This window comes from Pipistrellus kuhlii, unplaced genomic scaffold, assembly GCF_014108245.1.
Source record: "Pipistrellus kuhlii isolate mPipKuh1 unplaced genomic scaffold, mPipKuh1.p scaffold_m20_p_2, whole genome shotgun sequence".
NCBI classification, from domain to species: Eukaryota; Metazoa; Chordata; class Mammalia; order Chiroptera; family Vespertilionidae; genus Pipistrellus; species Pipistrellus kuhlii.
This window is the reverse complement of record NW_023425515.1, coordinates 92,298,661-92,324,374: the sequence shown is the minus strand read 5'-3', so window position 1 is coordinate 92,324,374 and position 25,714 is coordinate 92,298,661. Positions and strand designations below refer to the sequence as shown.

Genomic DNA, 25,714 nt, shown 5'->3' with positions numbered 1-25,714 from the left:
AGAGTACATCGAGACTGATAAGAAGGGTGGAGGAGCAGAATGGGCTGGTCACCCATGTGTGGTATGTTTTTAAATGGGAGGGATATCCCCACTGCAGTGGCTTCCCATGAGAAGCACGGGGTCCCAGCCCCATAACAGACCCCCAGCCCAAGATTCCAGAGATGTCAAGTTAAGGGTCCCCATAACTTCAGGCTATAAAAACCAGTACAGATTGTGATGAGTGACACAGAAATGCTGGAACCTCGGGCAGTTCTTACATGATTCTGCTTCCTCTGAGCTCCAGTGCCAGATAGCAGCTTTGGAGGCTCCAGGGACATATGGGGAAGAACTGAGCTGACTTTCTCCCAAATGGGAGTGCTCACAGGGGTCATTGTTTCTGTGCTGGGACCTACCCTGTTACAGAGCTGTTTAGCAGCCATATCTGAGTTTCCATTAGAGTGGCCCACACTGTTTTCTCTACCCTAGTGATTCCCTGAGACCCCCACCCCATCCAATTTTCAGCCCCACTGAAGCTGTTGACAGTGGCTTTTCCATATGAATAGCCTGTTCTGGTGCAGGCTTCACACCTTGCTAAAACATCTCAAACAAGCAGCAGCAGGCATCAGCATGCCCCAAACCTATCAGTAAAAGGCCCAAGACCTGTCACTAGCACCAGCCTGTATTGCTTAACAGCTGGACCTCACCTGGACAGTTCCAAGCTCAATACAAGTAGCAGCCATCTGCAGATCCATCTGTAGCTCCTGCCAGGTGGCCTCAGGTGGCTGATTTTGCATCTCCCAGAGGACCCAGAGCCAGTGCACATAGTAGACAATTTTAGTTCATACCTAATTATAATTCTAAACAACCACAAGCAACACACTCAAGGGGCAGAATCAGTGAGCACAAAAGCCCCACTGAAACAAGTCCTGCTCTATAGGAGTGTCTCCTTTACAGAAGCTCTTCCACTCTTCCATTGGCAGCCAGTCCTCACAGCCAATTGGCCTGGAGATCAATTCCTCCCAGTGATGCTGGCAACAATCAGGGTGCACACAGCCCACAAAGGGGAACTCCTTGAGTGTCCAGCTCAGGATTCTAAGGAGGCTGAGCTACTGGGTCCTACAGGACACCAACTACACAAGGCCACTTGACCAATTCCAGGAGATGTAACAGCTCTACCTAATGCAAAGAAACAAATGAAAGAAAGAAATGGAAGCAAGCAAACTACTAGACACAGAGTTCAAAACAATGGTTATAAGTTTACTCAAGTGACTTAATGAGAGCGTCAAGGGACCTAGTGAGACATTTAAGGATCTTAGTGAGAACCTGAGACATGAAAAAGGAATAGTCACAAACAAAACATACAGTAACTAAAATAAAAAATAATTTACAGGTATTCAACATTAGAATAAAGCATCCCAAGAACCAAATCAATGGTTTAGAACAGGAGGAAGCAAAAAATTCCCAATCAGAAGAGCAAAAAGAAAAAAATAATCCAAAAATATGAAGATAGTGTAAGGAGTCTCTGGAACAACTTCAAGCATACCAACATTCACATTATGAGGGTAACAGAAATGAGAAAAGAAAGAGCAAGATATTGAAAACCTATTTGAAGGAATAATGACAGAAAACTTTCTCTACCTGGTGAAAGAAATAGACGTACAAGTCCAGGAAGCACAGAGAGTCCCAAACAACAGGAATCCAAAGAGACCCACACCAAGACACATCATAATTAAAATGCCAAGGGATAGAGACAAAGAGGATTTTAAAAACAACAAGAAAGAAGTAGTTAGTTACCTACAAGAGAGTGCCCGTACAACTGTCACCTTATTTCTCAATAGAAACTGCAGTCCAGAAGGGAGTGGCAAGAAATATTCAAAGGGGTGAATTGTAAGGACCTATAACCAATATTACTCTACCAAGAAAAGCTCTATTTTAGAATTGAGGGTCAAATAAAGAGCTTTACAGACAAGAAAAAGCAAAAGGAGTTCATCAAAACAAAACCAGTATTACACGAAATATTGGAGGGTATTCTTTTAAGAGGAAAAAGAACAACAACAACAACAAAAAAGAATATGAATAACAAAATGACCATAAATACAGTTGAATCTAAAAATCAAAATAAGAGAACATGAAATCAAATGAACAAAATAAATGTTAATTAAATAGAATCAGAGGCATGGAAATATGGAACAGACTGACAAATCTCAGAGGTACATGAGGAGGGGAGACAGTAAGAGATTAACCAGTTATTTTATATGCATATATGCATTGCCTATGGACACAGACAATAGGGTGGTGAAAGCCTGGGGCAGGGCAGGAACCATGTGGAGGGGGCCATTGTGGGAGGTGGGGAAATGGGGACATCTCTAACACTCTTAAAAATAAAGATTTTATTTTAAATTAAAAATATTTGGCATTAAATATAAAGGTAGGGAGTAAATAAAATAAAATTGGCCATGAGTTAATTATTTAAGTTTGGTGATAGACACATGGGTGCATTATCATACTCTTTCTCTTTTTTGTGTGTATATATTTAAGTTTTTCATTTAAAAGATTATACCAGAAGGCCCTAGTGAGTTTGGCTCAGTGGATAGAGCATCAGCCTGTGGACTGAAGGGTCTGGGGTTTGATTCCGGTCAAGGGCACATATCGGGGTTGTAGGCACAATCCCCAGTAAGGGGGGTTGAGGAGCAGGAGGCAGCCAACAAGTGATTCTCTCATCATTGATATTTCTATCTCTCTCCTTACCCTTCCTCTCTGAAATCAGTAAAAAAACGTTAAAAATAAATTATTATATTACAAAGAAATAGACAAAATTTCCCAATTGCCAAGATTGAAAAAATAATTCTGAATTCTGTAATCTAGTAAGTTTCCTTTCAACCTTAAACACTATTCTAGAATAAGTTATTAAAAGGACAATTTATAATCATGATATAAAGGGCTGATTATTAGAATTAAAATAAGCTTGCTAAGAATAAATTGTTTTAAGTTTAACTCATTTCCTTTCTGAGTAGAATTTCCAGACACATCAGAATAGAACTATGAACATGATTTTGGCAAAGTATCTGAGAAATGATAGTCTTTTTGTTGTAGTTAATCCTCATTCAAGGATATTTTTTCCATTGAGTTTTAGAGAATGCAAGGGTAGGAGGAGAGACAGTAAGAGAAACATCAGTATGAGAGAGACTCATCAATTGGTTACTTTCTGAATGCCCCTTGACCAGGGCCAGGGATCAATCATGCAACTAAGGTATGTGCCCTTGACTGGAATTTAACCTGGGACCAGGTCTGCGGGCCAACGCTCTATCCATTGAGCTAAACCAGCTAGGTCAACAAATTTTTTTAATTATATGACAGTTGTCTTTGGTTAAGAGCTATGAAATCAGCTGATTAAAGAGTTGATTTTAGTTTGAGGGAAGGACTGTTGGTGAACCACAGGATCTTGAGAGCTCATTCAGCATTCTTAATACTTAATTTAAATGATAGCTTAGAATGATGTTTTATACTTTATACATTCCATAAAGTTGTAAGGAATAACTAGTGTCTTAAAAAAAAAAAAATCAAGATGTAAATACATCTCTGTAGGCTGGAATAATAGACCCAAATCTGTGTGGAATTGACTATGATAATTGTAAAGTTCCGCCTTAAGATTCAGAAATGATTTTTGCAATATAGGATGAAGGACATCTTGGTCATAGCTGTTTATTGTAAGAGATAAAAAATATATATTTTTAAAATATATTTTATTGATTTTTTTGTACAGAGAGGGAGAGAGATAGTTAGAAACATCGATGAGAGTCATCGATCAGCTGCCTCTTGCACACCCCCTACTGGGGATATGCCCGCAACCAAGGTACATGCCCTTGACTGGAATCGAACCCGGGACCCTTAAGTCCCCAAGCCGACGCTCTATCCATTGAGCCAAAATGGTCTCGGCAAGAGATAAAAAATATTTTGGTAACCACAAAATGTGTATAAGCTGTCATTACTGTGTGATTGCAGAAACACAAATGTCATGTTCAGATGAATTAATACAAAGATAATATCTTATTTAAAAGGGGTGTAGTAAGTTTCCATGCACTGTTTAATAATTCAAATATTTATTAGCCATAAAGTTCTATTTTAATGTTGTGACTAACCATGTACACACATACAATTTCTGTTTGGATCCTCACTATCTAACTGGGAAATCATAGTAGCAATGTCCAGTTGAGAGATACAGTACTTAGAGCACATGTGTCAAACACAAGGCCCGCGGGCCAAATCCGTCCCGCCAGGCCTTGCAATGTGGCCCGCACCACGCTGTCATCACTGCACTCCGCTGCGTTTCCATCACAATGACAGTTTATGACTGTTCAGTAAACCATTCGGCCCGCGATTTAGGCTGGATTTTAGATTTTGGCCCCTTCTCTGATTGAGTTCGACACCCCTAACTTAGAGTGTTGACCATTTGGTAGAATATTGCCAAGAAGTCAGTGTTTTCTGCAGAATCCTGCATCTGCATTTATTTAATGTGAAGATCATAATGTTATATTTTCTGTCTCTACATATTAAATCCAGGGGCTTAGCCACTTGAGGATATTCTATTCACCATTTTTTTTTATGCAAGTGGTCTGGTCTGGGACATTCTTCACAAAGTCTACCTTTTGAAATCCTTCACCCTCTCAGTTTTAGGGCTGATAGCTGAAACTTCTACATTAATTTACACTTTAGGGTTGTCACACAAACTAGATATTCATCCTAAAGAGCTTTTTCCCTCCCTTAATATTGACCTGTTGGTATAAAATAAATTTCCAGCTTACTTTACAGAGTTTGTTGAACCTGCATTTTAAGAAATAAAGTATTTTGATAGACAAAAGCATTTGGAATTATTTTCTAAATTTATATATGTTCTTAGTTATTAAATTAGTAGTAAGATTGTGAATTTTTAATCAGTTGTTTTTTTAAGTATTAATGTTTACTAGCTTAAACTTTTGTTTATTGTCCTTTTCAGGGAATCTGGAAAAAATTGCAAAGTCTATACCTTTAGTAAGGATGGGACCTTGTTTGCCTGGGGCAACGGAGAGAAGTTAGTGTTCATTTATATAAAATTTTATGTATGTGTCATGAATGTGAAACATAACCAGCATTATTAGAGTAATATATATTTGGGTGTCATTAATAAAGTCCATCTTTTGATGTCATGATACAGTTAGGTATTACCTCCAACATAACTTCCCTGGCCTACCTCCAAAGTTGTTAGCTTATACATATATGCCTGATTCATTTGAATTATCTAATTACTTATAATTTAAAATTAACATATGAGAAAGGGCAATTAATTTAATGCTGAATAACCTGAGAGGTTGTTTTAAATAGTGCTTTCAGTTATTGATTGGGTTTTTTTAAGTTCCACACTAACACTTAAAAAATAATTCTTGCTTGTTTATCTAAGTACTAGAAGCCTGGTGCATGAATTCGTGCACAGGAAGGGTCCAGCTGGCCCGCCCTGATCAGGGACAATTGGGCTGGGCCAGCAGGAGGGAAAGGGACGCGAGGGAGGTGGGAAGGTATGCGGGAGGTTGGCCAGCAGCACTGCCCAGATTGATGTGGGGGGGGCTGATCAAGGGCGGAGCCAGTCTGGGGGAGAGACCAGGAGTGGTTGGCCAGCTGTCTTCACCACCTGGTCAAACTCCTGGTTGAGGAGACAATTTGCATATTAGCCTCTTATTATATAGGATTTGTAAAGCATTAAAAAATATGTTTAATGTAATCTATATTAATATAAACAAAGTGATCAAAAGTATGTTTAGCACAGCCTATACTAATAATAGCCTAGGTGGTATCACGCCCCCATGTCATCACAAGATGGTCATCACAAGATGGCTGTACGCACAGCAGAGGTGGGGCCTGGTAGCCACTTTGAACAGTAATACCTTGGGGTCCCACAGCTCTACGGGGTGCGAAGGAGGCTGGTCCCAGCATCTCCACCACCTCTACTGGAGGAGGCGGGTCCTGGAGAAGCAGGCGGCGGTCGCTGCAGGGAAGGCCAGTTGTGGGTGATCAGACCAGCAGGGGGGTGGTTAGGGGCAATTAGGCTGGCAGGCAGAAGCAATTAGGGGCCAATCAGGCAGGTAGGCAGGTGAGTGGTTAGGAGCCAGCCATCCTGGATTGTGAGAGGGATGTCCGACTGCTGGTTATCCTCTGAGGGGGTCCCAGATTGGAGAGGGTGCAAGCTGGGCTGAGGGACACCCCCACCTAATATATGAATTTCATGCACCAGGCCTCTAGTATTACATAAAATAATCAGATTATAAAATTGATCTTGCAAAAAAAGTATTTTGATTAAATGCTCATATTTTACTAAGAAAACTAGTCATTTTGATTTTTTCCAGAATCAATATAAAATGTTAGTTAACAGAATCAGAAAGCTGCCCAAGTATTTGTTGCTTGGTTTGAAGTTATTTTGTTGTTGTTTTTAACCAGATATATTATCTTAGTGTGTGTTTTTTTTAATGGGGAAAATACATACATTAGTTCCAAAAGTACATTTTAAATGATTTTACACATTAGTTCCAAAAGTACATTTTAAATGATTTTACTATCAGACAGCATCAAAGAAAATGAAGTCTTTCAACTATCAGGTCAGATTGAATTAAACACGTTTTTGAAAAATTAATTTTAAAAAGATTGTATTACATTAGTTGATTCACTTTTTATGACTATAAGCTGGCAGAATTAGCTTTTATTATTAAAAATTTTAATCAGTTTTTTTAATTTAAGTTATTAAATCCAACCAAAAAACTACTCTCAAATTATTATTAAGTATATAATCATGTTGAGTTTTGTCTACAATGTTGACAACCTTAATCTCAGATTCAATGAAAAATGTGCTCTCAAGATTTTATTATTTATTTTATTTATTTATATTTTGGTGAACCTGTTGTGGATATTTGGCTTTTATTTTTTTAAATCAATATTTTAATTTATGCTATTTAAGTAATGAGTTCATAGAAATTTACTGCCTAATGGGACTTACCATGCTTCTTTTCATTGTCTGTTATCTTTCTGTGATAACCCTTACCTGTTATCTTAGAGTTTATTAAACAAATCTGTTTTTACCTTAGTAGTTATTATAATTATTTTATCTATTTCACATCTCCACTTGGCTTTCTGTTGGGTTCAACTCGGAATATTATTTATTTGTTTGTTTGTTTGTTTGTTTTTTAATTTCTGTTTAAAAAAATTTTTTATTGATTTTTTATAGAGAGGAAGAGAGAGGGACAGAGAGTCAGAAACATTGATGAGAGCGAGTCATCATCGATCAGCTGCCTCCTGCACACTCCCTACTGGGGATGGTCCCGCAACCAAGGTACATGCCCTTGACTGGAATCGAACCTGGGACCTTCAGTCCTCAGGCCAACACTCTGTCCACTGAGCCAAACCAGTTTCGGCTTTTTTATTTTTTTAATATTTAAAAAAATATAGATTTTTATTGATTTCAGAAAGGAAGGGAGAACACTAGCCGGGCATCAACTCTGAATATTTAAAAAAATATATATATATTTTATTGATTTTTTACAGAGAGGAAGAGAGAGGGACAGAGAGTCAGAAACATCAATGAGAGAGAATCATCGATCATCTGCCTCTTGCACTAGGGATTTGCCCGCAACCAAGGTACATGCCCTTGACCCGAACCGAATCTGGGACCTTTCAGTCCTCAGGCTGACACTCTGTCCACTGAGCCAAACCGGTTTCGGCAACTCTGAGTATTTTTAAATATATCTCCATATGTTATGTCCATCTCTCTAATAGATATTTTCTGTACCTGGATCTAGCATTTATTTTCTTAAAGTGCTGTGGCTTAAAGACATATCATGTTCCTGGGGCAGGAAAAACATTATGTAGTATATATGGTCTTTGCTGAATTCGTGGTTAACTAAGTCAGAAACTCTAGGTGATTTTTTCTTAAATATATAATTAAAAAAAAAAATTTAAAATAAATACCCTTCATTAAACATTCTAAGATAACTTATTCAAGTTTATCAACTACAAAAAAGAAAGTTTTATGTATGCTAAAATATGAAATTCACAATAAGTTGTAAAAAATCTCATGTGTCTGTGTTAAAACAATATGCAGTAATCTTGCATCCTTACCAATTTCTGCTTATCCTGATGCAGTGCCCTCAATAAGGAATTTCTGGAATAAAATGGATTCTCTCTCTCTCTCTCTCTCTCTCTCTCTCTCTCTCTCTCTCTCTCTCTCCCTTTAACCCCAAAGAATACAAAATAGCAAGTCACTAAGCTGGTTTTAAAAGTTAGTTCTGACATTTATCAGTAGTATGATTTTGGGCAAATCATCAAATCATTTAATTTTTCATCAAATCAGTTTCACCATTTGTAAAATTGAAATGATAATATCTATTTTATAAGGTGTTGTGAGGACGAAATAAGAAAATGTGCATTAAGTGATTAGATTAGAACAGGGTATATAGACAGCATCAAAGAAAATGGAGTCTGGTACAATTATTCTAATATTTATCATTATCATACCAAAATAACTCTTACAGTCTGTCTTTTCAAGACTTGTAAAATTTTATGAGACTGACGCGCTACCTACTGTGCTAACGAGGCACCTTGTAAAATTTTAATTGGCATCCAAAGTCTCTGCTGATTTCCTCAGGGGCTACTCAGTTTTTAAAATATACTTTTTCTGCCCAGCCAGTGTTGTTCAGTGGTTGAGCAACAACCCAAAAACCAAGAGGTCACTGGCTCAATTCCCAGATAGGACACATTCTTGGGGTGGAGGCTCCATCCCTACTGGTAGGGGCAGAGCATGCAGGAAGCAGCTGGTCAGTGTTTCTTTTTTTCATTAATGTTTCTATCTTTCTATTCCTCTTCCTCTTTCACTAAATATCAATAAAAACATACTTTTTCTGTGCGACGTGAGAACTCAGAAAGAAGGCAGTTTTTTATACAATGATTTTCACCAGAAACCTAAGCTTCTAGCACCTTCATCATGGACTTTTGAGGCTCCAAACTTTAAGAAATAAATGTTAGTTAAGCCAACAATAAAAATTAAAAATTAAATAAAATAATGCTTTTGTTTTAGCACCTCTGTTTTCTTTTTGGTTTGATATACATCTTGTCTTTTAATTGAACAGGTAGCTCTGTTCAATTAAAATTCTGTTATGATTGTATCTTTCTATTAATTGCATATAATTTCTAAACACCTTATAGAGGGGCCTTTTGTGTGTACTTTTTTTCAGTTAAGGTGTTTATTGGATATTTTGTAGAACTAACTGAAAATTGATTTTATGAAAAATAGACACTTAAGGAGTGATTTATATTTGAAAGAGTTAAATGTTTTTGGTGGTGCTGGCAATTGTGAAACAGTATTTTGTTGCTGAAGTAATTTCTTTTGAAACCAGAATAAATATTATCAATGTCACTAACAAGGGACTACTGCACTCCTTCGACCTCCCTAAGACAGTTTGCCTTGAATTCTCACCAAAAAACACTGTCCTGGCAACGTGGCAACCTTACACTAGTAAGTATTTTCCAATTATAAAAATATTCTAACAGGCCCAATTTAATTCATTGGGGGAAAAATGAGAATTTATAACTCACAAGAAAGTAATTAGTCTTTATGATAGTAAATAGCATATATAGGAATCTTGTATTCCCCAATTATAATATACTTTAAATAATTGCAAGGTATAGTAAGTTAGTGAAAAGATGCATCATGAAATAGAGCAAAAGAAAAAGCCAAGGGAAATTTTAGAAAGTAAATAACACTGGATAGAGAAGATCTCAAAAATTAATAATAATAATAACCTTCAAAATAAAAGCATTTAAAAATGTTTTTATTGATTTCAGAGAGAGGAAGGGAGAAGGAGAGAGAAATAGAAACATCAATAATGAGGAGAATCATTGATGAGCTGCCTCCTGCACACCCCCCCACTGGGGATCAGGCCTACAAGCTGGGTATGTGCCCTGACCAGGAATCAAACCCTGACCTCTCCTGATTCATAAGTTGATGCTCATCCACTAACCTACGTCAGCTGGGCCATGTTTCTTTTTTTAGTAGATAACTTTGAGTGCTCATATACCAGACACTGTGTAAATATTTGTTTTCATCATCTTACTAAATTTTTAAATAATGAGTATCTGAATCTAGAATATGTTTCTTAAAATAAACTCTGATACCAATTCCCAGTATTTTATTATTCATCTATGAAAAACAGCTATATAAAATGTTCACATAACGTATATCTCTAAAAGTGTTTGACAATGGCACACCATTATTCTTTGTCATACCATACACATTTCTTAGATGTTGAATCTACTGTACTTCCTTTTCATTTATAACGATTATTTAAAATGTTTATTTTAGCTGGCCCTTGTTGCTCTGTGGTTGAGTATCAATCAATGAACCAGGTTGCAGGCTGGATCCCCAGTGGAACACGTGCAGGAGGCAGCCAATCAATGAGTCTCTCTCATCCTTAGTGTTTCTGTCTCTCCCTCTCCCTTCTCTCTGAAATCAGTAAAAATGTATAAAAATCAATCAATTAAAATAAATAAGAGAAAATGTGTTCTAATTATATGGATATTAAGCAAAATGTTACAATAGTTACTTGTTCAATTGTAAACCTCTTGAATGTGTTCTTCCAAGAGGCATGGACTCTAATGAATCTTCTTTTTCCAAGTAAATAAAAGGGAAATTGAAAATCATGAGTTATATAATTCTATGTGTGTGACTTATAGATACAAGTTTTCATATAACACAATTTAATCTACTTAATAGTAAACCTCACTAAACAAGAAATCTCTTTTAAATATTCTTAAAATCCTTAGTAATGAACTCATTTCAGAAATGCTGAACTTTTGCTCAAACAACTGTCATATTGTTATGGCTTTAGGATTGGGTGAGTAAATCCATATTAAAGATAGTGGGGGAAATTGTTTTAAAACAACTCTCTTATGATCTTGTTCAAATTGTTTCTAAAAATTACATCTTTTTTACTAGTGTTAGGAGACAATTACTATAAAAAAATATTATTTTTACTTCAGCTTCTAAAGATGGCACAGCTGGGGTTCCCAACCTACAACTTTATGATGTGAAAACTGGAACATGTTTGAAGGCTTTCATCCAGAAAAAGATGCAAAATTGGTAAGTAAATGTTTTAGAATACTTATTATTTACAAAATATTTTAAATATCTTCATTGTTATAATACTTGTTTCTTTGGTATTGGTTTAGAAAATAACTTCTCAGACAAAAATCTAGATCTATTAAGAAATTTATATATAGGAATGTAATAAACACTTGATCTTTCTTTTGTTTATTATTTGTCTATTATATATATATTATATCTACTGACTAAAACTATTAGTAACTGACTTCAACATCATATTATAAGTATTTTTCCTTAAATAGTAACAATATTACAAACTTTAACATGTTTGTTACATTCTATTTAAATTTTTTTATATTTTCTTTTCCATGTAGGTGTCCATTCTGGTCAGAAGATGAAACTATTTGTGCCCGAAATGTTAACAATGAAGTTCATTTCTTTGAAAATAACAATTTCAGTATGGAAAAAATTTATTATTTACTATAAATGTATATAATTTTTATTGTTTTATATGTATCATAGCGTTCTCTAAAATACTGTTAATATATTAATACATTGCTGTATATTTTTATACATACTATATGTAAGCATAAAATGTATTAAAATTACTATTATAGTTATTCATATGAATAACATAAACACTAGTGAAATTTTATAACCAAAAATTTTCTTTTATAATAACTTCTTATTCCCTAAATTTCTATTCAACCAAGACATTTTAAATATCTCTGTATTTATTTGTTATTGAAATTCTGTGATACAAATGAATGTTTTATTGTATAGAATTTGAAACACAAAATTAGACACCTAGTCCTAATAACCATAAACTCATTGCCAGTCCTATCTTATCCATCTGTCCATCTTCCATCCCTCTTACTCTGCTACAACAAATCCTAGAGATCATATAATTTTACCAATAAGTATTTCAGTATGTATCCCAGAAAGATTAGGACTCTTAAATTTTTTATAACTTAGCCAAAAGACCATTATCCCAGACTATAAAATATCTGTTCAATGTTAAATTTCTAATAATCACAAATGTTATAGTTATTTTAAAACTTATGATCCAAATAAGGTTTTTCACATTGCAATTGACTGATATATCTTTTAAGTTTTTTTTTTTTTTTTTAAGCTACTGATTCTCTCCATCTCTTTTTCCCTCTTGCAGTTTGTTACTTGTCCTATATATTTTCCCATAGTTTTAATTGTGTCCCATCCTGTAATTTAACTTGTTCATCTGTCCCCTATTAGTAGTAACTCATTTGGATCTAGAGTTGGTCAATTTTAGCATCTTTTCTGGGAGAGATGAGGGTAGTAAGCCTATATCATAAGACAGTATTGAATTATTTTATCAAGAAGCACATACTGTCTTACTCTCTTTAATTGTGTAGGTTTAACTCACATTAACATTCAGTGTCTAGATCCATTATTTCATGAGTTGTTGCAAATCGGTGATATTCTGATTATCTTCCTCCCCTCTTATTTATTAGCTGTATTACATCTATAAAGAGAAATTTTCTCATCTACTATTTGGTTGCCTATATATAGGAAAGGCAGGATCAATATTCTTTTCTTTTATCACTTTTGAAATAATGAGTTCTTTCTCTGGCAATCTTCATTGCAACCAATTGTTCCCCTGCCCCACTCCCCATCTTTATGAACTATAAATTTAAACATGTTTCTAGCCATTTCAATTATTATTCTTTTTTTAAATATATTTTATTGATTTTTCACAGAGAGGAAGGGAGAGAGATAAAGAGCAAGACACGTCGATGAGAGAGAAACATCGACCAGCTGCCTCTTGCACCCCCCCCCCCACAGGGGATGTGCCCGCAACCAAGGTGACCGGATGTGACCGGAATCGAACCCGGGACCTTTCAGTCCGCAGACCGTTGCTTTACCACTGAGCCAAACCCATTTCGGCTATTATTCTTTTTGATGCTCAAATTATCCCTTGATTGGTCAATTAGTTGTTGATGACTATTTTGCTATATGGTAAGACAAGCTGTTCTGAGACTACTGTGTTTATTATTTCCTGCTATATATCTAGAATCAGTCTGGTTTCTTTGAGTGGAAAATGGTAATTAGAGACCACAATATAGGAATATATAGGGTTACTTATTACTATTGTGTTGATCATTGTTTTAGGCCTTTTTCTTTCTTTTTTATCTTACATATGTATTGCCTTTTGCCAATACCAGGCATCCTGGTTCTCTGGAATTTCATTTGCTTTTTTTTCCACATGAACCACATAATATTCTTAGAATAACAATACCAACAGTAATACCAATAATGTAATTACTGAATAATTCAAAGAAAAGTTTTGCACTTTCTTTTGTCCTTAGGGTATCCCATTAGTGACTGTACACTTTTGAGTTTATTACAATAGAGGAGGATTTGGTAACTACATTCACATATAACAAAGTTGGCACTGTTCTTGTTATCTTTATAGCTTTACACTTCATTATCTTACTTTTGAGTCTCATTTCAGCCCTCACTGATTTTGGGTTCACTTGCTGGCTTATCTTGCCTTCCTCTTTGTGAGCATGCCAAAAGAAGGAGGCTTCAATTTGGCAGTTTGGTGTACTACTTTTGAAGATCTGAATTTGAACAAAGGAAGAATAACAGTTCTTGATCCCATTAACTAGGGAAGCAGTATTATTCATAACATGAATTCTGACTGCCTGGCACAGAGTTAGAACTAAAAAAAAATGTCCACCGCCGAAACCGGTTTGGCTCAGTGGATAGAGTGTCAGTCAGCCTGCGGACTAAAAGGTCCCAGGTTCGATTCCAGTCAAAAGGGCATGTACCTTGGTTGCGGGCCCATCCCTAGTAGGGGGTGTGCAAGAAGCAGCTGATCGATGACTCTCTCATCGATGTTTCTGACTCTGTCCCTCTCTCTTCCTCTCTGTAAAAAATCAATAAAATATATTTAAAGAAAACAATGTCCACCATTGTTACTCTTGTGATCATTATTGTCATGTAATTAGTTATAGAATATCAGTATCCACATATTACATTAGGCTAAAGTAATCTTCCCATCTAATGGGCTCTAAAACTACTTTATTTCAGAAGTTGAAGGGAACTGATGTTTATTAAATACTATGTGCCTGATACTGTCCTCTTAAAAATCAATCACTAGGAACTAGGTGTATAATCTCATTACTTGCCCAAACTCACACAGCTAATAAGTGACTAAGCAGGAATTCAAGTGTAAGTCTGTCTACTCCCACCCATGCTTTTTCCACTACTTTGCTATGCCTCATCTATATGAGACTACAATTAGCAGTATTTTTCTTTTAATATAATATTTTATTGATTTTTCACAGAGAAAGAGAGAGGGATAGAGAGTTAGAAACATCGATGAGAGAATCATCGATCAGCTGCCTCTTGCACACCCCCTACTGGGGATGTGCCCGCAATCAAGGTACATGCCCTTGACCGGAACTGAACCCGGGACCTATCAGTCTGCAGGCCGACGCTCTATCCACTGAGCCAAACCAGTTTCGGCTACAATGAGCAGTATTGTGTATAGTTACACTAACCTTTTAAAATGCATTCAGAATTTAGCATTCACTATTAGCATCTCTCATCAATCTAACATCTTTTCCTTTTTTCTTAGATACAACTGCAAATAAATTGCATTTGCAAAAAATTAATGATTTTGTGTTATCACCTGGACCCCAACCATACAAGGTAATGGCTGTTTTTGTTTGCTTATGTGGAATATTATAAGATTAACTTTTTTCTTAGGTTTTAGTGATATTCATCTTAGTTTATATGCTTCATAAATTAAATTATTTATTTCTGTGTATCATAGGTGGCTGTTTACGTTCCAGGAAGTAAGGGTGCACCTTCATTTGTTCGATTATATCAGTACCCCAACTTTGATGGGCCTCATGCAGCTTTAGCCAATAAAAGTTTCTTTAAAGCAGATAAGGTTACAATGCTATGGAATAAAAAAGGTATGATAAGTATATTTTCTCTCATTTTGTTTATCAAGTATTGATTTAGATTTGATTCCTTTGTGTATAGGAGAATGTATCAATGCTTATTTAATTAACTTTTCATGACTCTTATATTATTTAATATATTTTTTATCACCATTAGATTAATTTGTGTTTTAAATCTAATTTAAATTTTTACTGTTACAGCTACTGCTGTGTTAGTAATAGCTAGTACAGATGTTGACAAGACAGGAGCTTCCTACTACGGTGAACAAACGCTGCACTATATTGCAACAAATGGAGAAAGTGCTGTGGTGCAATTACGTGAGTATTTCAGCCATCTTCCTTTGATAAAAAACAGGGACAGTGAAAAAGATGATATAGCCCAGCTGGCCTGGTTCAGTAGGCATATGCAATAAATATACCAGAGATGCCCTGGTGGATGTAGTTCAGTGGTTGGAATATCAGTCCCCACGCAGATTCCTGATGAAGGACATATACCCAGATTCAGTTTCAATTCCCCGCTATGTCAATGTGCTTGTGGGAGGCAACAAATCATTGTGTCTTTCTTTCCCTCTCTTTCTCCCTTTTTCCTCCTTCCTCCCTCCCTTCCACTCTATCTAAAAATCAGTGGAAAAAATACTATTGGGTGAAGATTAACAAAAAAAGAAATATGCCAGAGTTTTGCCTTTAGTGTAGAGGGGTTTATTTTTGTGGTGTGTCTTTTTAAATAGCTCATATTTTTGTTACTATAATATATGCATGTACTATTGTACTACCTAGTTCAATAAAAACTAGTTGTTAATAAATAGTAGTAATAACTTATGCTACTGTGAGTCCACATTACCAAAATTAAAAAAAAAATGAAGGTTTATTAGGGATTCTTAAATTTATGATTATACATTAATTTTTATATTTTTTATGTCATGAAAAATATTTTAATTTCAACATACCATGAAATTTTTGAGGTTTTTTTTGTTTTGTATTTTTACTCTGACATGTTTGTTATGTGCTTATAATTAGTGCTAATAAATCTTATGTTCATATAATTATTGCTAATTTGGTTTTATATTATTTTCCAGCAAAAAGTGGCCCCATCTATGATGTGGTTTGGAATTCTAATTCTACTGAGTTTTGTGCTGTTTATGGTTTTATGCCTGCCAAAGCAACAATTTTCAACTTGAAATGTGATCCTGTGTTTGACTTTGGAACTGGTCCTCGTAATGCAGCCTACTTTAGTCCTCATGGGCATATATTAGTACTGGCTGGATTTGGAAATCTGAGGGGACAAATGGAAGTCTGGGATGTTAAAAACTACAAACTTATTTCTAAACCAGTGGCCTCTGATTCTACATATTTTGCTTGGTGCCCAGATGGTGAGCATATTTTAACAGCTACATGTGCTCCCAGGTTACGTGTTAATAATGGGTACAAGATTTGGCATTACACTGGCTCAGTCTTGCACAAGTATGATGTGCCAGCAAATGTGGAATTATGGCAGGTTTCTTGGCAGCCATTTTTAGATGGAATATTTCCAGCAAAAACAATAACTTACCAAGCTGTTCCAAGTGAGGTACCCAGGGAAGAACCTAAAACTGCAACAGCTTACAGACCCCCAGCTTTAAGAAATAAACCAACTACCAACTCCAAACTGGTAAGTCAAATTTACTACTTTAATGGGAAAACATTTTCCAGTGTTTTCTAGACCTTTTCTTTCCTCAGGCATGCTTATCTTCCATAGTACCTGATGAGAACATAAACCCCTCGAGGGATGCTTGACTGCCTGTTTAGGCCTAATCGGGCCTAAATGGGCAGTTGGACATCCTCTCACAATCCAGGACTGCTGGCTCCTGACCACTTGCCTGCCTGCCTGCCTGATTGCCCCTAACTGCTTCTGCCTGCCAGCCTAATCATCAATAACCACTCCCCTCCCAGCCTGGTTGATGCTAACTGCTACCCTACAGGCCCGATTGCCCCTACCTCCCCTCCCATGCCAGCCTGCTCACTCTAACTGCCCTCCCCTGCCAGACAGGTTACCCTTAACTCTCCTCCCCTATAGGCCTGGTACCCTCCAACAGCCCTCCCCTGCAGGCCTTGTTGCCCTTAACTGCCTTCTTCTGCTGACCTGGTCACCCCTAACTGCCCGCCCCTGCTGCCCTGCTCAATTCTAACTGTTCTCCCCTGCTGGCCTGGTTCCTCTCAACTGCCTTCCCCTGCTGGTCTGGTTCTCCCCAACTGCCCTCTCCTGCAGGCCTGGTTCTCCCCAACTGCCCTCCCTTGCAGGTCTGGTCCCGCCCAACTGCCCTGCACTGCAGGCCTGGTCTCCCCTAACTGCCTTCTCCTGTGGCCTGGTCATCCCTAACTGTCCTCCTATGCTGGTCTGGTTCTTCCCCCCCCCCCCCCCCCCCCACAAATGCCCTTCCCTGCAGAACTAGTCACCCTCACTGTCCTCCCCTGCAGAGCTGGTCACCCCCAAGTGCCCTCCTCTGCCAGCCTGGTCACCCCTAACTGCCCTCCCCTTCAGGCCTGTTTGCCCCCAACTGTCCTCCCTTACAGGCCTGGTACTTCCCAATTGCCCTCCACTTCAGGCCTGATCACCCACAACTGCCCTCCCCTGCAGGCCATCTTGGGGCGGACATCTTGTGTCCACATTGGGGCAGCCCACTTGTGTGTTGCAGTGGTGGCCAATTTGCATATTACCCTTTTATTGGATAGGACTAGCGGCCTAGTACACAGATTCGTGTACAGGTGGGTTCTGGCTGACCCAGCCCCAATCGGGGTGGATCAGGGTCGGGCCTGTCAGGAGAAGACAGCAGGAGGTTGGCCAGCCAGCCCACCTTGATCAGAGCCTGATCAGGATTGGGCCAGCTGGGGGAGGGGCCACAGGCAATTGGCTGGTTGACCCATCCCCATTTGGAGGGGACAGGTTGGGGGAGGGGCTGGCTGTAGGGAGGGGCTATGGACCGGCTAGCCCCCCACTGAAGGTGTGGAAGACTGATTGGGGTTCATCAGCCAGGGGAGGATCTTTGGGAGGTTTTCCAACCACTCCCACTCCCCTGCTATGGGGGGACAATAGGGGATAGAACTTGCTGAGGGGGTGGGGGGGAATGATTGGGGGTGGTTCCAGTCCTGAGGAAAGTCTGTGAGCGGTGGGCCAGTCCACCCTGCCCCCATTATAGATGGGGGGGGTAATTGGAGGCCAGTGGCCTGGGGGAAGGGCCATGGGTAATTGGCCGGTGGCCCTGCCCCTGATTAGAGTGTGGGGGCCAAGAGGGGGCGGAGCTGGCTGGGGGAAGGGCTGTGGGCCAATCAAGGTGGTGGAGGCCTATTTGAGACGGGGCTGGTTGGGGGAGGGTCTGCAGGCAGTTGGCCGGCCTGTCCCACCCCCTGAACGAGCCTGTTCACTAGCTGTAGTGGGCATCATAGCAACCGATCATTTCGGTCATTACAGCATTATGGTTGCTGGCTTTTTATATATTTAGATAGTGCCATCTTCTCCATTAGATGCTCCTCAATCCTAAACTTAATTCACCCTCTTTCTGTTGTGAATTAATAGTTACATAAATATCCGGTGATGGAAATGACTATTTTCATTGTATAGTCTGACTAGTTTCTTAGTTTTTTATAGACCACTTCATGATGTTAATCATAGATTTAAAATTATGAATTTATAATTATTCCTTCCTATTGTATTTTATCTATTTTTTATGTCTTTTGTAGGTTTTCTATTTGCTTTTATTTTTAGTCTTCTAATCTGATTTTGCAAGTAAAGATCTAGCAAATAATTCTTAGTTCAAAGAAAATAAATGAGAAATTGGGTTTCTGTTTGCAGTAGTCAGATCCAAAACTATTCCAGAAGAAGCTATTTAATTTCAGAAGGGTCATATGTCAGTAGTAATACAAAAAAAAAAAAAAAAAAAAAAAAAAAAAAAAAAAAATTCCAGCCTTGGCCACATGGCTCAGTTGGATGGAGCATTGTCCCATATACCAAAAGTTGGTGAATTCAGTACCTAGTCAGGGCACATACAGGAGTTAACTGATCAATGTTTCTCTCTCCCTCCCTCCTTTCTTCTCTGTAAAAATCAATTTTAACAAATTGAAGTAAATAAATTCCATTGTGTAAACAAAATTGAATTTTTCAAGTTCTTATGTAAGATATACCAGTATCTCTCAATTGATAGAAACAACCTCATTAAATCCACCCTGACAGTTGGGATGTGCCTACTACTTATCAGAGTTTTGAAATTTTCTTTGCTGGTAATTTTAAATTTGATTAAGTGATTTTATCCCATACTTTCAAATTTGTTTCTTTTACATTTTCCATAGCATGAGGAGGAACCACCTCAAAATATGAAACCACAACCAGGAAATGATAAGCCATTATCAAAAAATGCCCTTAAAAATCAAAGGAAACATGAAGCTAAGAAAGCTGCAAAGCAGGTATTTGGGGGTAATAATCTTTTGAATAAAAATCTATTAAATTAGCTTTAAGCCTTTAAAGTTTTGTCATCCTAAAGATTTGACTGGTATGTTGTGAAATAATATTGGAGTTAGACTTGCTTAGAATGTCTTTCTTGTGTTTGACTATGAATTTTTAAATATTCTTGTGTTTATAATAGGAGACTAAGGATACTGGATCTGATCTTAAAACCTGAAACCCTAATGGTATTATGTAGTACGAGTGGCCCGGTGCACAAAATTCGTACACGGGGAGGGATGTTCCCTTACCCCAGTCTGCACACTCTCCAGTCAGGGACCCCTTAGGGGGTTTCCAACTGCCAATCGGATATCTCTCTAACAACCCAGGACGTCTGGCTCCTAACTCTTCACCTGACTGCTGCCTGATCGCCCCTAACTGCCTCTGCCTGCCTGCAAGATTGCCCCTAACTGCCCTCCCCTGCCGGCCTGATATCACCCCCCAAAGCCCTCCCCTGCTGGCCTGATCTCATCTCTAACTGCTCTCCCCTTCCAGCCTGATCTTGCACCTAATGTCTCTGCCTGCCTAATCATCCCTAACTGCCCTCCCCTGCTGGCCTGATCTTGCCTCCAACTGCCCTCTTTTACTGACTTGATTGCTCCTAACTGTCTCTGCCTTAGCCCCCACCACCATGGCTTTATCTAGAAAGTGGCCGATAAACCTGGTCTAATTAGCATATTACTCTTTTATTAGTGTAGATAGATTATATAGGATAGGATTGCTTAAATGGGTGGGGAAGCCTTTTTTAGCAGGAGGAGATGCTCTTGGCAGAGAAAAATACATAATCCCTATATCTGGATTTATAGCCAGCCATATGCACTGTACTGCCAAACAGGTCATTAAAAAATTGAACTGTTCTCTTACACCTTACACCAAACAGCTGTTGCTTTTAAAACCTTTCCTTAGTCCTCACCTTAGGCTCTGCCTTCACAGTTCACTCACATTAGGTTCTGATTGGTTGGTTTCTATGCCAGTCAGTGTCAGATGCTCCACCTCCTAGGCAGCCATTGGCTCCTCACAGTTCACCCAGATTAGGTTCTAATTGGTCGGTTTCTATGCCAGTTAGCATCAGAAGCTCCACCTCTTTTTTTTTTCATATATTTTTATTGATTTTTTACAGAGAGGAAAGGTGAGGGATAGTTAGAAACATTGATGAGAGAGAAACATCGACCAACTGCCTCATGCACACCCCCTATTGGAGATGTGCCCACAACCAAGGTACATGCCCTTGACCAGAATTGAACCGGGGACCTTTCAGTCCACAGGACGACGCTCTATCCACTGAGCCAGACCAGTTTTGGCGGAAGCTACACCTCTTAAGCTCCTCACTGTTCACCCAGATTTGGTTCTGATTGGTCAGTTTCTGTGCCAGTCAGAGTCAAAAGCTCTCCCTCCTAGGCACTCACTGGCTCCTTGCACTTCACGCAGATTAGGTTCTGATTGGCTAGTTTTATGCCAGTCAGCGTCTCCGGGCCTGATCAGAGAAGCGGGGTTGATCAATAGCCACCCCAGGCTGCTGGCGAGCTGGCTGAACTACTGATCTCTGAGAGACGCAGCTTCTCTTTCTCTCTCGGCCTTACCAGTGGCCGCGTTAGCCACTGATCAGCCCCACTTCTCTCTCTCCCTGGAGAGGTCAGCAGTTCGGCTCACTCACCAGTCCCTACCCACAGAGCCTGCTGCGTGCACAGCCTGGCATTCAGTTGAGCCTTCGGTCGTTTTGGACGTTACGGACTCTTGGTTTTTATATATTAGGATAACATAACATTTAAAAAAAAAATTATATGTTACTTTAAATTCTAGATCTAGCAAAGTGTTCCCTATGACAAATATTATATAAAAACCTGTCTGTTGCCAAGATCGGTTTGGCTCAATGGATAGAGCGTCGGCTTGGGGACTGAAGGGTCCCGGGTTCGATTCCGGTCAAGGGCATGTGCCTTGGTTGCGGGCATATCCCCAGTAGGGGGTGTGCAAGAGGCAGCTGATCGATGACTCTCTCTCATCGATGTTTCTAACTCTCTCTCTCCCTTCCTCTCTGTACAAAAATCAATAAAATATATTTAAAAAATAAATAAATAAATAAATAAATAAATAAAAACCTTCTGTCTGTGTCATTGTACTGTGGTATTTTTTTTAAGCTGCATTATATTTATTGTGGTACAATGTCACATATCAGACCTTCAATTGAGATCCCTTCTTTATATAAAACATATCATAAAAGATAAAAAGTCATATTTTGGTTTCTTCCTGTTATATTCCAAGGCAATGTTTTCATTTTAGACAAATGAATTTTTCCTGCAGGAAGCAAGAAGTGACAAGAGTCTGGATTTGTCACCTACACCTACTTCACAGAGCTCAGCTCAAAATACTATCCCTCAGCCAACTACTGGAGACCCTGAGGTAGACAAAAAAATCAAGAACCTAAAGAAGGTGAGAATTCAATACAAGTCAAATGTGTTTATTGAAAGAAATGTGTGAGGATTCTATAAAGAACATAACATGTAGACACTTAAATAGGCATCTAAGAAGTTTATAGCAGTTCTTGTTGCTTTCTCACTATGCAATGCTGTCACAGGAATGGTGCTGATTTAAGTTCTCTTTACAATTATCTAATGCCTATTAGTCTTTTCATCATAGATTTTGAAGTGATAAATAATGTACATTTTTACAGAAATATGCTGAATACTTTTATACTTAGCATTTTATTAGACACTTATGAAACAAGTAGGAACAGATCTTTTTTTTATTTTTAAAGATAAGCAAATAGAAACAGAAAGAAGTTGATTAGCTTGTCAAATTGCATTCAGATGTGGAGGTAAAATCGGGTCTCTAAAGCCCTTCCCAGGTTGCTCTATTAATTTTCCCTTAAAGCCAAAGATGTCATCCTAGGTGCTACAATAAATGGTGAAGTTGGTGATATATTTACATACATCATGTACATACACACACACACACACACACACACACACACACACATATATATATATATATATATATATATATATATATATACACAAATATCAATATAACATTAATTAAAAGCTTGGAAAATATTTCACCAAATGTATATTCTTTTTCCCCCTGAGCTGGAGCATATTTTACCTATTTTTAAGTTTTTAATTAAAGTTGACAGTCAATATTATATTAGTTTCAGGTGTACAGCATAATGGTCAGATATTTATGTAACTTATGAAGTGATTTCTCACTGCCCAATAAGGCTGGTACCCACCTGCCACCATGCATACTTATTACAATACTAGAGGCCTAGTCCATGAGATTTATGCACGGGGGTGTGTCCCTTAGCCCAGCTTGCACCCTCTCCAATCTGAGACCCCTTGGGGGATGTCTGACTGCCCGTTTAGGCCCAATCCTAGTAGGGTCGGGCCTAAACTGCAGTCGAATATCCCTCTCACAATCCAGGACTGCTGGTTCCCAACTGCTCGCCTGCCTATCTTCCTGATTGCCCATAACCACTTCTGCTTGACAGCCTGATCATCCCCTAAATGCTCCCCTTCCAACCTGTTTGCCCCTAACTGCCCTTCCCTTGCAGTCCTGCTCACCCCTAACTGCCCTCCCCTGTAGGCCTGGGTCCCCCCCACCTTCCCTTTTCTGCATGCCCAGTCACCCCCAACTTCCCTCCTCTACCAGCCTGGTCACCCTAACTGCCCTCCCCTGCCAGCCTGGTCGTTCCTAACTGCCCTTCCTTGCAGATCTGGTCCCTCCCAACAGCCCTCCCCTGCTGGCCATCTTGTGGAAGCCATCTTGTGTCCATGTGGGGGCAGCCAGCTTGTGTGTTGTAGTGATGGTCAATTTGCATATTACTCTTTTATTAGATAGGATAGAGGCCTGGTACATGTGTGGGGGCCAGCTGGTTTGCCCTAAGGGTGTCCCAGGTCAGGGTGGGGGTTCCCTTCGGGCGTGGGGTGGCCTGGGTGAGGGGCCTGTGGTGGTTTGCAGGCCAGCCACACCCTCTGGTGACCCAAGCGGAGGCTGTGGTATCTGGTATTTATGTATCTTCTCTAATTGAAACTTTGTAGCCTTGAGCTGAGCCAAGGCTCCTGCTTGCTCCATGGCCACAGCCATCTTGGTTGGTTTAATTTGCATATTTGCTCCTGTTTGGCTTGTGGGTGTAGCAAAGGTACAATCAATGTGCATATTACTCTTTTGTTAGATAGGATTATTGACTATTTTCCCTATGCTGTATTTTACATCCCCCCATTACCCCTATATTGTTAACATATCTAATTTTGCATTTAATTTTAAAAAATAGTTTACCTTAGCATTTTAACAGACTATTCTTAATACCAATGTAAGATAATTGATTCTCCTTATTCAGGATTCACATTCATATAATTGAGTTGTTAATAAGGACATTTGCATTCTAAAATGACTTACTCTTCCTTCTTTTTGATATTTGTAGAAACTGAAAGCAATCGAACAACTGAAAGAACAAGCAGCAACTGGAAAACAACTAGAAAAAAATCAGGTCTTTTCTGCATTTTTAATTTGAGCTCATCGTCATGACTACTCTTCCTCTTTTTATTATAAGCAATTGTTTCTCTGGGTAAAAGAGCACCTAGGTTTTTAAGTCTCTGGGAAAATATATGCCATATATTTTTTTAATGTTTTTATTCTTAAACAGGGATAGAGGGAGACATGAAGTAGATCATGGTGACTGAGAAAGTCACTATTTCTAAGAGGTGTTTTAACCACTGTAAAACACTGGCTGGGCATCCAATCTGTATTTTAATGCTATTGCTGCTGAAAATTAGAGCATTTATTATGTTAGACAAATAGAAGATTCTCTTCTCTGTCTCAGATTGCACTGCTCTTTTTTTGCCCTTTCCTCTTCCTTTCCTCAGCACTTTTAAGCCCAGATGTAGACTGGAAATTTTACTGAACCAAAGGAATGCAGAAAGACAGCTTCTGGCCTAGGGGGTGTGACTCAGTGGTTGAGCATGGATCTGTAAACCAGGAGGTCCTAGTTCAATTTCTGGTCAGGGCACATGCCAGGATTGTGGGTTCGATCTCCAGTAGGGGGCATGCAGAGGCAGCAGATCAATAATTCTTTCACCATTAATGTTTCTATCCCTCTCCCTTCGTCGCTGAAATAAATAAAAATATATTGGGGAATAAAAAGGACTTAAAAACAGCTTCTTTCCTTTGCCCCCGTGATTCATGCCAGATTACAAATTAGAAAATGTTTCCAATCTACACTTCTATTTTATTTTTGTTTTTCAAATTGATTTTCAGAGAGGAAGGAAGAGGGAGATAGAAACATCAGTCATAAGAGAGAATCATTGATTAGCCACCTCCTGCATGTCCTCTACTCTCATGTGCCCTGACTGGACTTCCTCGTTCATAGGTCAACACTTAACCACTGAACAACACCAGCTGGGCATCCGATCTGTATTTTTAAATCTGTTTACCAGTGGATCTGATAAACTGTCAGCTATATTCTATCTAGATATTTTCTTCTTTGCTTTTCGCTATGGAGCCAATAATTATCTTATTTCCTTTTTAATAACTTCATTGTTTTAAACTTTTCTAGTTGGAGAAAATTCAAAAAGAGAAAGCCCTTCTCCGGGAGCTGGAAGATTTGGAATTGGGTATTTAAAGAGTCACAAAAAGGAAGTTGGTTACCAGAAATCAGTGGGAACTCATCTTCTGTTACATTCGTTGGTGTATACGGATTGTTCATGTCCCCTCATTTAACATTCATCTCTAATTTTAACCATTTTCCAAAGTTCTGCATATGTGTATAATTATTTAATAATGCCTATTAAAATTGATTTTTGTGTTTTGCATTTTAGATCATGTTAACATGAAATTAAAAAAAAGACACATGAACTTTCTAGTTAAGTTTGACATACTAAAAGACCAATGTCATTGTTTTTTAGGAGGAGATAGTATTTACCATATAAATGAATAAAGACATTTTAAATTAAATCAATTTTGGCTTTGTTATAAGTTTTTCACTCAAGAAATTCTTTATTAATTTAGAAAGCAAGTTTAGGAAAATTGCCTTTTAATATATAATATGGCTTTTTTCATCCTAAAATATTATCAAAACTTTAAATAAATCCTTAAAAATCAGGTTGTAGTAAATGAGTTAAATTATTCATATTATTTATATTATCTGAAGTAAAGTTTTTCTTAGTTCTAAAGTAAATATAGACTTTAAAAATAGAGTAAAAT

At 38.2% G+C, this 25,714-nt stretch overlaps 1 protein-coding gene across 4 annotated transcripts in view; it reads left to right on the top strand.

The window, feature by feature from the left end:
• Positions 1 to 25,462, top strand: part of EIF2A (eukaryotic translation initiation factor 2A) — a 44,252-nt gene extending 18,790 nt beyond the window's left edge. Inside the window, exons 3-14 of one of the 4 annotated variants that reach the window (XM_036444317.2) lie at positions 4,973 to 5,047; positions 9,390 to 9,508; positions 11,032 to 11,131; positions 11,470 to 11,552; positions 14,718 to 14,791; positions 14,916 to 15,060; positions 15,250 to 15,366; positions 16,125 to 16,696; positions 19,369 to 19,482; positions 21,818 to 21,946; positions 23,937 to 24,002; positions 25,068 to 25,462. In XM_036444317.2, coding sequence (XP_036300210.1) covers positions 4,973 to 5,047; positions 9,390 to 9,508; positions 11,032 to 11,131; positions 11,470 to 11,552; positions 14,718 to 14,791; positions 14,916 to 15,060; positions 15,250 to 15,366; positions 16,125 to 16,696; positions 19,369 to 19,482; positions 21,818 to 21,946; positions 23,937 to 24,002; positions 25,068 to 25,133 — 1,660 coding nt within the window. In that variant the 3' untranslated portion in view covers positions 25,134 to 25,462. The remainder of the gene's footprint in view (positions 1 to 4,972; positions 5,048 to 9,389; positions 9,509 to 11,031; positions 11,132 to 11,469; positions 11,553 to 14,717; positions 14,792 to 14,915; positions 15,061 to 15,249; positions 15,367 to 16,124; positions 16,697 to 19,368; positions 19,483 to 21,817; positions 21,947 to 23,936; positions 24,003 to 25,067) is intronic. The other 3 variants (XM_036444318.2, XM_036444319.2, XM_036444320.2) reach the window with 3 other exon arrangements.
• The last annotated feature ends 252 nt before the right edge of the window (positions 25,463 to 25,714 follow it).